Source organism: Tachysurus fulvidraco, chromosome 2, assembly GCF_022655615.1.
Source record: "Tachysurus fulvidraco isolate hzauxx_2018 chromosome 2, HZAU_PFXX_2.0, whole genome shotgun sequence".
Taxonomy (NCBI): Eukaryota; Metazoa; Chordata; class Actinopteri; order Siluriformes; family Bagridae; genus Tachysurus; species Tachysurus fulvidraco.
In genome coordinates this window covers 8,262,375-8,275,397 of record NC_062519.1, presented here as the reverse complement: position 1 = coordinate 8,275,397, position 13,023 = coordinate 8,262,375, and the positions used below count along the sequence as shown (strand labels likewise).

General features: G+C 38.7%; 2 protein-coding genes across 7 annotated transcripts in view; one reads left to right on the top strand and one right to left on the bottom strand.

The window, feature by feature from the left end:
• LOC113639110 (centromere protein P) overlaps nt 1–1,946 on the bottom strand; it is a 70,616-nt gene extending 68,670 nt beyond the window's left edge. The window contains exons 1-3 of one of the 2 annotated variants that reach the window (XM_047810643.1): nt 1,794–1,946; nt 1,433–1,571; nt 259–419 (exon numbers count right to left, since the gene is read on the bottom strand). In XM_047810643.1, the coding sequence (XP_047666599.1) occupies nt 259–419; nt 1,433–1,566 (295 nt within the window). In that variant the 5' untranslated portion in view covers nt 1,567–1,571; nt 1,794–1,946. Of the gene's footprint in view, nt 1–258; nt 420–1,432; nt 1,593–1,793 lie in introns of both variants that reach the window. The other variant, XM_047810644.1, reaches the window with a different exon arrangement.
• Nucleotides 1,947–2,048: 102 nt separating this feature from the next.
• The window catches only part of nol8 (nucleolar protein 8), a 14,966-nt gene continuing 3,991 nt past the window's right edge, over nt 2,049–13,023 (top strand). Inside the window, exons 1-15 of one of the 5 annotated variants that reach the window (XM_047810642.1) lie at nt 2,049–2,228; nt 2,338–2,384; nt 2,486–2,524; nt 3,170–3,310; nt 3,415–3,477; nt 4,621–4,699; nt 4,825–4,975; nt 6,500–6,568; nt 7,962–9,647; nt 10,489–10,653; nt 10,765–10,881; nt 10,959–11,049; nt 12,538–12,679; nt 12,804–12,887; nt 12,992–13,023. The exon at nt 12,992–13,023 is cut by the window's right edge and continues 300 nt beyond it. In XM_047810642.1, the coding sequence (XP_047666598.1) occupies nt 3,190–3,310; nt 3,415–3,477; nt 4,621–4,699; nt 4,825–4,975; nt 6,500–6,568; nt 7,962–9,647; nt 10,489–10,653; nt 10,765–10,881; nt 10,959–11,049; nt 12,538–12,679; nt 12,804–12,887; nt 12,992–13,023 (2,800 nt within the window). In that variant the 5' untranslated portion in view covers nt 2,049–2,228; nt 2,338–2,384; nt 2,486–2,524; nt 3,170–3,189. The other 4 variants (XM_047810641.1, XM_047810639.1, XM_047810640.1 and 1 more) reach the window with 4 other exon arrangements.

The window sequence follows — 13,023 nt, the reverse complement described above, 5'->3', positions numbered from 1 at the left end:
ACTGAAGGTTGCTGCAGCTGAATTCTGTAAAACAAATGATGTCCCAATGAAATAGAAATAGGTCTGTGCTAAATCAAGGTTAATAAATTATAGAATCTTTATGATATCATAAAAGATAAGAAGAATCTTAGTAAACTGAAAGTCTAGTGATTTATGCCTGAAACACATCAACTAGGTCCTCTTGATTCATTGCAGCAGACATTTACACTTCATAAGATAGTGATTTTTGTACCCGATTCTTTATCATACAATTCTTACTTTTCTCCAGTGTCTTGACCCAACACTCTGAGAGAGATATCCCACTGATGTCTGTCTGCCTTTGGAGGTCCTTCTCCATTTCACTGATTTCAGACACGAGCTTCGAAAGCTCTTTATTTATCCCACCATCTTCTCTGTCTTTTTGGATGGAGATCGTCTTTCTGAAAAAGAAGCCGGTTCCGTTATTCACAAGATACTGACAGGATACTGACAAGATCATGACAAAATACTCCCAAGATACTGACAAGACACTCACAAGATATGCAGAAGATACTAACAAGTTATTCACAAGATACTGACAAACTGCTGATAAGATACTGTCAAGACACTGACAAGATACTCACAAGATATTGACAATATACTCACAAGATACTGACAAGATACTAACAAGATACTGACAGGATACTGACAGGTTATTCACAAGATACTGACAGGATACTGACAAGATTATGACAAGATACTCACAAGATACTGACAAGACACTTACAGGATATGCACAAGATACTGACAAGATACTAACAAGTTATTCACAAGATACTGACAAGATACTGACAAAATGCTGGCAAGATACTGACAAGACACTGACAAGATACTCATAAGATACTGCCAAGATACTCACAAGATACTGACAAGACACTGACAATATCTGACCAGATACTCACAAGATACTGACAAGACACTGACAAGATACTAGCAAGATCTGACCAGATACTCACAAGATACTGACAAGATACTGATAAGATACTAACAAGTTATTCACAAGATACTGACAAGATAATGACAAAATACTCACAAGATACTGAAAAGACACTGACAAGACACTGACAAGACACTGAAAAGATACTGACAGGTTATTCACAAGATACTGACAGGATACTGACAAGATCCTGACAGGATACTGACAAGATACTGACAAGTTATTCACAAGATACTGACAAAATGCTGACAAGACACTGACAAGATCTGACCAGATACTCACAAAATACTGACAAGACACTGACAATATATGACCAGATACTCACAAGATACTGACAAGACACTGACCAGATCTGTTCCGATACCCACAAGATACTGACAAGACACTGACAAGATACAGACAAGATCTGACCAGATACTAACAAGTTATTCACAAGATACTGACAAGATAATGACAAAATACTCACAAGACACTCACAAGATATTTTGCACTGTTTCTCCATGTTGTCTCGAAATAGCTCGTAAACACTCTTTCTGCTCGGCTTCACACGTCTCTATCTCTTGTTGGAGTAGTTGAATTTCTTCTTCATATTTCTGCTCCATGTTTTCCATTTGTTCTAGTGGACACAACACCACGACTAACAGTTTATTTACGTGTAATTACACAAAATGTAGCACATGGATGTTGAAAAACACCTTAAATACTTTAATATGTTTATACTTATTCACAAACGCTAAAACAAAACATAACATTGAAACATTATATTTAAAACGCAATTTAGACGTTTTAAAACAGTTAACAGTTGCTATTTATTTTAATTTTCTTTTTGTAAACTTACTTTTCAAGAGCAAGTTACTTTAGTAACTGAACGCCTCTTCGTGCCTGATTATGTAGCACTGACTTGGGTTATGTCTCAAATTGCTCTATTTTTAATACAAAGTGCACTAAATATGGCGTCAAGGACTTTAAGATTACGTTCCGGGTATCCTGCTTATAGAGGAAATGAGGTGTAATTTGGGACGGATCCCATGTCAAATCTCTAAAAATCGCGCCAACGTCAACTAAACCAATCGCATCCGCGTAAACGACCTGTTACAAATTTCATCTCTATATTATGCTAAAAGAAAATCTCACCAAGAAAGCAGCAAAGATTAATAATTCAAAATACACACAATAATAAAATAGAATTGTAAAGAAAAATAAATAAATACATAAATAAAAGAAGAAATATGTTGATAAACAAGGAACATTGAAACGTAGGAACTAAAACTAGGTAAGTGTTGCTACTCGGGAACCGTTTAATGCGACACAGGTTTTTAAGTAACATGTGAGAAGTCAATCTACAGCAAAATCACATATAATAAACATCTTTATTTTTTCAGTTCTGCAGCAATCCGGAGTTCATTAACACTTCTTCTTAGATCGTATCGTAAGTTTGACTTATATACTTAAATCAGTGTTGTTTTATAATAGTTTACATCCACATTCAAACCTTAATGCACCTCATTAAACATCCCCTACTACATGTAGGTACATTGGAGATGACACACACCACCTGTGTCTGAATGGGTAATCATTTGTTCTTAATCCTTTGTTTTGGACACTTTTACATCTAATATAATCACTCTAGTTCACGATGAATTGATCACATCTTAGGTGAGATGCTGTCTGTGTCTGTATTCAAAGGAAAACTTCACTCTGACACACATTCAGCATGTATAAATTAATCTATTACAGTTGTTTGTGTAGTTAGGTATAACGGTGTGTTTTTGTGTTTTACACGCAGAAATATATAGTAACTATAATGTTATGTCGTTTGTAAACGAGACTGCTGTGGGTTTGTAGGGGTCATAAGGTAGAGATGGTTTTATTTTGGATATATCTAAGCTGTGTTTGCACTTTTATACTTTGTGTTTGTTAGTATGGATTTGAAAATAATTATCTTTAAATCACAAAAATTCATTACACCGTAAAACTTGTATGCCGCTGAAGTCCATGTGTTAATTCTAAAGATAAATTTGCAAGTTTGTCTCTAATTTGTTACCTTCAAATGGTTTGCATCAAGGTTTGAGGAACTGTCTTGTGATCCTCAATAAGCGTGTGTTTATAACAGTCTCAGTTACACTAATGTTGAAAACACAACTGTGACAGACTTGGACATTGATGCGAGTATCTCGAGAGCCACGGCTGAAGTATTGCCTGCTTTTTGTCCAGAACAGATGAGCATTTGAGACATGAAGCGGCTGTACATCGGTGGTCTGAGCCACACGATAACTCAGAAAGATCTTCGAGATCGATTCGGCAAGTTTGGCGAGGTGTCTGATGTGGAGATAATAACACGGAAAGATGAACAAGGTGAGTTTACGTGAAGCAGTTTAGTGCATTCTATTCTGAAACAATTGAAATAATGTTTGTAAAAGTCAACTTTGTTTTGTTTGTCTTTTTGGGTTTTATTGCAGGATCTCCTCTGAAGACTTTTGGTTACGTGAATATTAATATTACAGATTCTGACTACAAAAGATGTACGTATGCTGAATTGAATCGATGCACTAATGAATGATGTGGTTTGTATATAGCTTTCCTTGTTAAACCAAATATACTCATTCAACCAAGTCATGTATGCAGTTTGCTCCTTTTTTTGTTTTAAGTTCTGTTGTTTGTAGTTAGCAAGTAAAGGATGCTTAAAGCTGACAGTTGAAAGTCCTGAGAATTGGAAGTAGAAATCTGCATGCATTCTATTGCCTGTGTGGTGTTTGACCGATCAGTGGCAGACCTGAGGATATGTGGCTTAAATGTTACTGTATTGACAAAATTGCAAAAATATAATTCTACATGCAGTATTACTGATACTAACAAAGCCTTTTGAGGGGTGTGCCTGATAATGTAGAGTTTACACCACTAACCTGAAGGCTATAAGGTTTTCCCTAATTGCTCGCTACATTAAACTGAGAGCTCCAATATAAAACATCGTATGCTTTCACACTAAGCTCTCAGACATGACAGTGTAACCATAGCAATGCTCTTACCTCTTGTTGCTAGTATTGGCTAACTAACCAGTTGATACTTAGATTTATTATTATAATTATTGTCGTCATCAGTAACAAAGGAGTGGTTGCATTCTGGCCATGAGGAGGTTGTTTGTCCCTGCTGTTGGTTTGGAAGCTGAAAATCAAGAGAATTTGAGCTGCTTGTATATGATTGTATGCAGCCACGGGTAGAGTTAAGGATGTTCCACAACATTAAATGTAATCCTAAATGGATAAAACGCAAGCCATTCATTAATATAAATAAATAAATAAATATAACTTGTAATCGTCTGCAAATCAGTGTTGTATAATAGGAATAAAATGCTTAGAAGTAACTTTCCCTATAAGATTAACACCCCATCCTGTTTTAATCTCTTACTCATATTCTCTTACGGTTCTCATTTCTAATCTTAAATATGATTGGTCTGGAGATTTAATTAAAAACGGCATGTTTTTAACACCAACATCAGTACTTTCTAAAAGCTTCCCGTAGTGTGACGTGTAAAACGTGCACTGGTGGATAAAGGGCAAACAAACAGTATGAAAGAATCAAATTCAGACACTGTTGTTTTTTGTAGTATATTTCCATACACTGAAAAATAATTGTGTACGGTAACCTATTTCTTTCTCTTTATGCAGGTGTCACGGTGTTGAACAAATCCAAGTGGAAAGGTGGAACATTACAAATCGAATTGGCAAAAGAAAGCTTCTTACACCGGTAGGGTTTATCATCTAAAGTCTTCAGCATGTAGGCAGAATTTTCCAAAATTGGTGCACTGTTTTGATATTGATGCTGGTTTAGCAGTAAAAGTAAACTCAGATCCTTAATGAAATCTGTCCCAGACTTACAGCAGAACGGCAGCAAGCGGCTGAGACGATTCAGACTCCGAGGACTGATGCAAAAGAACAAATCTTGGAGTCCTTCAAGGCAGCTGGAGTAGAGAACTTCCACATGAAAGCAGCTGTTCCAGGAACTGAGATCCCAGGACACAAGGTTCTTTTTTTTGCAGTTTGATCTTCTAACCAAACATCTGAGGCTCTGATGTGATGTTCTTCTTTTATTTTAGCTATATGCTACATGGCTAAACACAACACAAGCTAGTTCAGGCAAACTCAAATTTACAAGCAGTTTGCAGTGAAAATGTAAAGAGTCAGGAGCAATGAGGAAAACAGATCACATGACCCAAACAAAATACCTGAGAGACTCATTAAAATTCGCAGACTCCTGTGGAATAAGAGACAAAAAAAGATAAAATATAATTTTTCTTATTGCACTTGCAGTATATTAACATCCACTTTTTGTTACTTGTGATGATGAAAGATATTCTACTTGTTTTTATCATTTTAAAGTAAATTTCTCCACTTTAGCTATAAATGGGGATGTGGTAGCTGAATGGTCAAGGCATTGGATTGGAAGGTCATTAGTTCAAATCCCAGGGCCACCAAACGTCCCCTTGATCACGGTCCTTAATCCTCAATTGCTCAGTTGTATGAAAATAAGATCATAATGTAGGTCGCTCTGGATACGGGCATCTTTAAGCAACCAATCACAGTTCGTTTTATATTTAAGAAAGTCGTACAAATTAATGAGTCTATATCAGTGAACATCATATCATTCGGAAAATCCTGCATTTAGCTGAACCTCTTAAGCGCTCAGAGTCACAGTTGTAAACACAACAGCTTTCTTCTCCCATGCCAGAAGTAGAGCGTCACGGTGGCGTTGTTTCCAAGGGGGCTGTTAAAAAAAAAAAAAAAAACATGAAGCGTACAACTTTTGGAAATCCTGTAAAATCCAACCAATCAGATGATGATTTCAAAACTTCTGCCATTTTTCCAATTTTGTGTTTCGTATCAAACATTCAGCCAATAGTTCCTAGGTATAACATCTGAGGCTAAGGCTAGGAACTAATAAGATTAGAAGAAGCATTAGCTTTATTCTGTCATCCAATATTAATGCAACTTTTTACCTGTAAATTAAAAAAACAACGATCACATAAACTGTATAATATTTGTGTATTTATATTTTACTTTTATTGCTTCCTAAATTTTCAGATGCCTTGTTACTTGTTACCCGATTACGTAACTATGATTTTGAGGATAATAGGATGAAAAAATGCAGCTTTTAATGTTACTTAGAACCTGGAAAAACACTGAACTGAAAAACGCTGAAGATTGACCCGGACTTCTTCCATGAACTTATAAAGTTTTCTGAAAGGAGAAGTTGATAAGTTCATGGGAGAAGTCTCCAGTGTCTGTGTCAATTTTCAGCATAGGGAACTTGATAATTTCCCCATAAATTTTCCCTTCATCACTTTGCAATTAGGGGCTAAGGGCCTTGCTCAGGGGCCAAACAGGGGCCCTTTTGTGTACCTGGGAGTCGAACTATCTTCTAATTAATTTCTGTCTTGTAACATGGATATATTTCTGTTACAGGATGATCTTAGTGGCTTCCTAATAGACATAAGCAATGTATTTTTGCTGTCAGTAACCTTTCTGTTGTTATCTTTGTTCTCTCTAGAACTGGGTGGTGAGCAAATTTGGAAGAGTCCTTCCTGTCGTTCATCTGAAATGTCAAGGCAAATCCAAGATATCCTTTTCCATTCATGTTCCTGTTGCCATGGCAATCGACACATTAGCCGATTGGACACTTTACTTGTTTTGTAGGGCTTTTCCTGAGTCCTGGGTTGTCTTGCTTGATTTTTCACACTGCTCATACTTAACCCAGGGTTAACAGTTAAGCCTGCTTATTTATAATCTAACAATTCACAATTCTACATTCCTGAACCCTGGTTTAACTTACTTCTTTGCATATTTGCACCGTCATCAACTGACTGGATAAATACCGCATGCATCCGGGTCAAATAACCGCTCATCTTGTGCTTTTGCGTCCGTGAGAAAATTTGCCACCATGTAAATCTTCTAGCCTACTGAACTGCACAGCAACAGGAACACGAAGGACAAACATTTAGTTCATTAGCGCTTTTAACAATGGACATTGTCTCAAAACAGCGTTAGAGAACATAAGAAATATAGTACAAAAAGTTTAATATTGTACAAAGATTAATATAATACACAAGTATAAGATTAATATTAGGCATATTTAAATGCGTTTGTCTTTATCCCCAATGAGAAACCTGAGGTGACTGTGGTGAGGAAAAACTCCTTTAGATGGAAGAGGAAGAAACCTTGAGAGGAACCAGACTGAAAACGAAACCTCATCCTCATTTGGGTGACACTGGAGGGTGTGATTATAAATATACAGTCCGGCTCCTTTGACTGTCCAAATCCTCATGAAGCTTGAGCTGGTAAATCTCTAGATGCTTCACGATCCTAACAAGTTTGGCCTCTTCTCACTAAAGGTTCGATATCTTCATGAAGCGGAACACAACTGGAGCTGGCACAATTTCTGGATGCCTCGGGATGGGCAGAAAAAGAGAAGCCAGAGAGTAAAAGCCAAAAGTAAAAGCGAAACAAATGTTTTGGCTTCTGTTTAAATGTTTGTCTGTCTGTCCAGAGCGTGTGATATGATGCACGTGGTGTTCGGTTTCTGATTGGCTGGCTGTTGATAAGCATCGGTAATATTCTAAGACTTCTCGTTTCTCACTGTACATTTTCTGGCACCATGGTGCGAGGTTAACAATACAAAAACAGTGCTGACTCTTAATGTGGGTGGTTTACAACTCGGGTTTAAGAGCAGTGCGAAAAGCATTAGTATATCATACGATATCTAGCTTTCCCAACATAGTAAAGGTAAAATTAAAAAACATCAATTTCTGTGTGTACATTCATAAGCAAAATAGCTTTCAGTATATTTTACGTTTATATTTATGTTCCTTCATGCAAGAAATAGCTTCTAACGGTTACAAGGTCCTGATTGTGTTGTAAAAAGTGTTTGATTCTTCTTCCTTAAGAGAAATTATTCATTTATTCTGTCATTTCATATAAATCTTCACAGCTGATTTGTCTTAACCGATCTTTAAGTCCTCAAATACGATCCTTCGAAGCACTGCCACAATATCAAGAAACTCGAGATGGAGGACGGCTTCACTTCGGTGTCCAAACTGACGTGGCAGGTAGAAGGCGGGGACGACGAGATCAGCAAGAGAAGACGAGGCGAGTTCCCGCCACAAAAAAAACGCTCCACAAAAACCAAAAAATGTTTGGATCCTAGCACTATTCCATGTTCTGCACCACCTGCTCCTGAGAGGACGGCAGTGCAGGATAGAGATACTGCCCCACGGCTGCTAAAAGGTGGTAAGTATCCGGTGTGCGTGTTAGACAGTGACGCTGACTCGGACGATGAACTCCGCATGCTAGTCGCACATGAGATTTCAAGAAACCAAAAAACAGTCGTCACAGAAGATGAAGGAAACCTCGAAGTGGTGGGCGATGACTTTGTTGTGAAATCCAGCATGTTCTGGGGCGGCGGTCAAACCAGCTTCAGCGCACAACTTGAAGGTTTAAAACCTACAGAGAACGATGAGGAATACGACTCGGCTGACACGGATGAAATATTGACTCAGAACAAAAATGCGGGCAAAGCTGAGAATCTAATCGAGGCTGAAACATTCAGTAATAAGTTTCCTGTAAAGTCTCAGAAGATCAATGGGAAGAGACCTGTGATGAACAACGCAGAGACACGTTCCGAATCAGAGTCGGATAATGACTCCGAATCATCTGGTGAAAGCATCGATTCTGACTACGAAGCCTTGATGGGGAACTGCCACAGGTTGGAGCTGTCGCTAGGAGATTTGGAAGCTCTTGTTAAAAATATGGAGGATGAAGGAAGCAGCGAGGATGATGACACAAAGGCAGGACCGAGCGAAACAACCAAACAGTCTTCTCTTCATGAAACTAGGCCTCAGAAAGCTCAGTCGAAAAGGAGCAGCATAAACCCTGAGGATATTTTAGCATCGATATTTGGACCAGATGAGGACAAAGAGGAGAAAAAGAAAAAAGTCAAAAAGTCTTGTCTTCCTGCTTTTGTTGGGACAAATGACCTTTTTGCTAGCACTAACATACACACTGGAGTTAAAAGAGCAGCTGAAAAAGTGATCTTTGGATTTAGTGAGGAACCTAAAAGACTAAGACCAGACTTGAAAACAATGGAATATGAAAAGACGAGTGTGCAGCTACCTACGCTAAACAAGAAAGACCCCAAGATCCATATAGATTGCTCTGGGGATGAAATGGAAATTACTCAAGATTCAAAGATGCTCCTTTCTAAACCAAATTGCTCTCTAAAAACAAATGACACAAGCCATTCTGAGCCTAAACATCCGACGTCTTCACCCCAGACAGAACACTCAACCAGGAGCAGTTCATCCAGTGACGAAGAAGAAGAGGAAGAACAAACCGTGTCTTTAGAAACCAACACCTCAACGACACACGAAAGACCTGCTTCCGATAGCGCCGAGTCCACCGAAGAATCGGAGACGAGTAGCGATGAAGAGGAGCAGAAAAGTACAAAACCACAAGCAGTCTCAAAGCTTAGCTCGAAACAGATGAATAAAAACACTGGTTCAGGTCCACAACCATTTCAACAGTCTGTTTTCGACCCAGTGAAGCAGCAGCAGGACAATCAGAAACGTCTCGCTGCTTTGGAGCAGAGGCAGAAAGAGGCACAGCAACAGAAGACACTCATACAGGGGGCGCTCTCAAAAGTGGTGAGTAACCAACAGACACACTGGGTTTCATTTATAAGAACGAATGTGAACAAATCTATTCAGAATCACACAAGTGAAATTCAGCAGTGGTGAAAACTTCCTTCGGAAAAATGTCTCGTCGAGTAGCTTTTATTGTTTTTTCAACCATATATAGCTGTTGCAGTACACAGTGAATAAGTTTCTCCAGGATCAGGGTGCTACATAAAACAAAGACATCTGTGCAACCTGGTGCAAACAGTGCAGGAAAAGACAAATAAGACAGTGCAGGACAAAAGACAGTATGAACAAACAAGACAAAGTGACGTGACATACGGTGACCCATACTCAGAATTTGTTCTCTGCATTTAACCCATCCAAAGTGCACACACAGCAGTGAACACACACACCGTGAACACGCACCCGGAGCAGTGGACAGCTATTTATGCTGCGGTGCCTGGGGAGAAGTTGGGGGGTTCGGTGCCTTGCTCAAGGGCACCTCAGTCGTGGTATTGCCGGCCCGAGACTCGAACCCACAACCTTAGGGTTAGCAATGAATAAGTGTATGTCCAATCAATATTGCGTGTGCAGAAATACTGGAATGAAAACTATTAAAGCCGCAGCTGCAGGAGGTAAATGTTTGTGTCCTATAAACACTCCTGGATTTGCGTATAAAGACACAGTCAAGTGAACCTCAATGAATTCATTTAAAATTGTATAAATTTAGATTATTTTTGATTTTAAAGTATGTGTCGAGTTGCTGTGCTCGAATTGTTGCCCCCCCCCCCACACACACACGCTAGGACTTTGTTCATTTGTGTTTGTTTCTTTTTAAATAATGTCTTTGATCGTTTTTCTCTCAAAGGATTCGACGAACGTAAACAAAGGGAAACACATCGTATTTGATTCCGATGACGAAATTAATAATGACAGTGAAAACACAACGTCCCGAAAAACGAACCTTTTTGATGAAGGTTCTGATGACGAGGATGGCGCAGTATCTGAAGCAAAGCAAGTCCTTGGAGAAAAGGTGAAACTTCAGAGAGACACAAGTTTTTTTAGTCTTTTCTTATTGCCCTTCCTGGTTATCATTTGTAGTTTTATTCTCTTGTTACTTCCTGCTTCGGTCTGGATTGTGTAGAAGTTGAAAAAGGCTGACGGCAGCAGACTCTTCGAAAGCAGTGAGGATGAGGATGATGACACTGAGGAGGATCGCTTCAAGATCAAGCCTCAGTTTGAAGGCCGAGCTGGACATAAGGTCACTTTGAACCCTTCAGATGATTTGTATTCATGTTCTACTGGACACTCGTTTACATGACTCTTTTACTCTTTTAGCTCATGGAGTTGCAGTCCAGATTTGGAACTGATCCGAGGTTTCAGATGGGTGCCAAGTTTCTTGAAAGCGATGATGAAGAACCGGAGCAAGGTCAGATCATCTTAATCTTGTAAACAAAAATAATTGCCACTTATTCCATCGTAGCTTAATTAAAACCTTCATAATCATCACGTTGCCTCTGGCTTTGCTCATCAGGGACGAACGCAATCACACGGGGGGGGGGCACTGAAAAGCAAAGCCGCCTTAATATGTCTCATGTCACTTTTTCTACTTGGTACAAAACAGGGTTTTGATTTTTAAGAGTTAAATAAACAGCAAATATGATGTAGTTTGTGTACCACTGTGTTGCAATAGTCACGTGCTGAAATGCAATCATTGTCCAGGGCAAGCTTTTATTCCTTCTCTAGCTATTCGCAAGGTTTAAAGGTTTTTAGTAAGAATTATTACTAATATAAATAATAATAAACAATAATAAAAAGTGGTCTGGAACAAAACCTCTAAAACTCAATTTTTTTTTTGTCCTCACTGAAAGTCTAAGCAGTTTGATAACATGATTAGTTCTTGCTGGAAATATATTAGTCATATTAGTTGTCTTGTGTGTTTTCGGCTGCTTCCTGTTCAGGGTCGCCACAGCTGATCATTTCGTCCACGTATTATTTATTTATTTACTTATTTATATGGCAAAGTGTTTAAATCAGATACATCCCTCCAATTTTAGGCTTAGTTCCAGCTCTAAACGTTAACTCTTCAGTGGCTTGGTTCGCTCCCTGCCTGTGAATCAAACCCGGGCCGCAGCAATGAGAGCATGGGATCCTATCACAGGTCTACCAGGAGGCTATCTCATTTATATTAGTAATAATTCTTACTAAAAACCTTTAAATCTTGATAATAGCTGGAGAAGGAATAAAAGCTGCTCTGGACAATGATTGCATTTCAGCACGTGACTATTGCAACACGGTGATTGATGAAAACTACATCAAATTCTGCTACAAATTTGCTTGTCATTTAACTCTTAAAAATCAAAACCTACTTATGTACTAAGTAGAAAAAGTGATAGACCTATAAGAAGGCTTTGCTTTTCAGTGTGATACATGTTCAGATTGTCACTGCAGGGTTTTTTTCTCCCACCAGTGTTCGGCACCGACAGAGAATCCGCTCGCCTGTTGTATGTAAGTTTTAGGCTGATGGTATCCTGACTGAATCCTAGGCTTAGTAATCCTACACTGGCTGTGTACTTCTGTCCTGTAACATCACAGGAGTACACACCTGTAGAAAGAAGTACACTGTCCATGTTATGTTGTTTTACATTTATGGCATTTGGCAGACACCCTTATCCGGAGCGACGTATGAAAGTGCTTTAAAGTCTCTATCAATGAATACATCAACACTGATTCGATAGGTTACAGACTTCGTACACCATCAACCTAAATCTCTGCTGGAAGACGCTTTTTATTATTTAATACATAAACAAAGAGGGAAAATAAACACCAGTTTCAGGAACAAGGAGGTCTTCACCCGTGTTGCTATAAATACCAAGACTCTCTTCTATTTTTGTATCTGCATCAATATCTGTTTTAGATGTGGAAGCCCAGCAAACCCCAGGAGAACAGGAGCTGGCTGAAGAGAAAAACAAAAATCTGTCCATCTTGCAAAGTGTCCTTAATGTCAGCATTCAGCCAAGTGACACACGTAAAGAGGCGACCAAAGGCAAAATCTTCAAGTACGAGTTCTTCTATTTAGGCTGAAAATTAGAGCATTTGTGTATTTTGTCACTACTATATACCACACTACTCAAACAGATGTTGTCTTAACCTCGAATCCTAACAGTCTCTGTCACTCTGTAGGGACATTTCAGCTTTGCACTACGATCCCTCCAGTGAGACTCATGCAGCTTTTGAAACTAAGACAGACGCCCCAAAAAAGGAAAGGTCTGTTCATCACCGCTTACTTCATAGTGTTTTTCTGTTGATGCACTGCTCATTAGTCTTTGTCTACTGTTTTTATTTATTTTTTATGTTTCATATCCACACAGCAAAGCGGCAAGGCGAAAGAAACGCGAGGAGG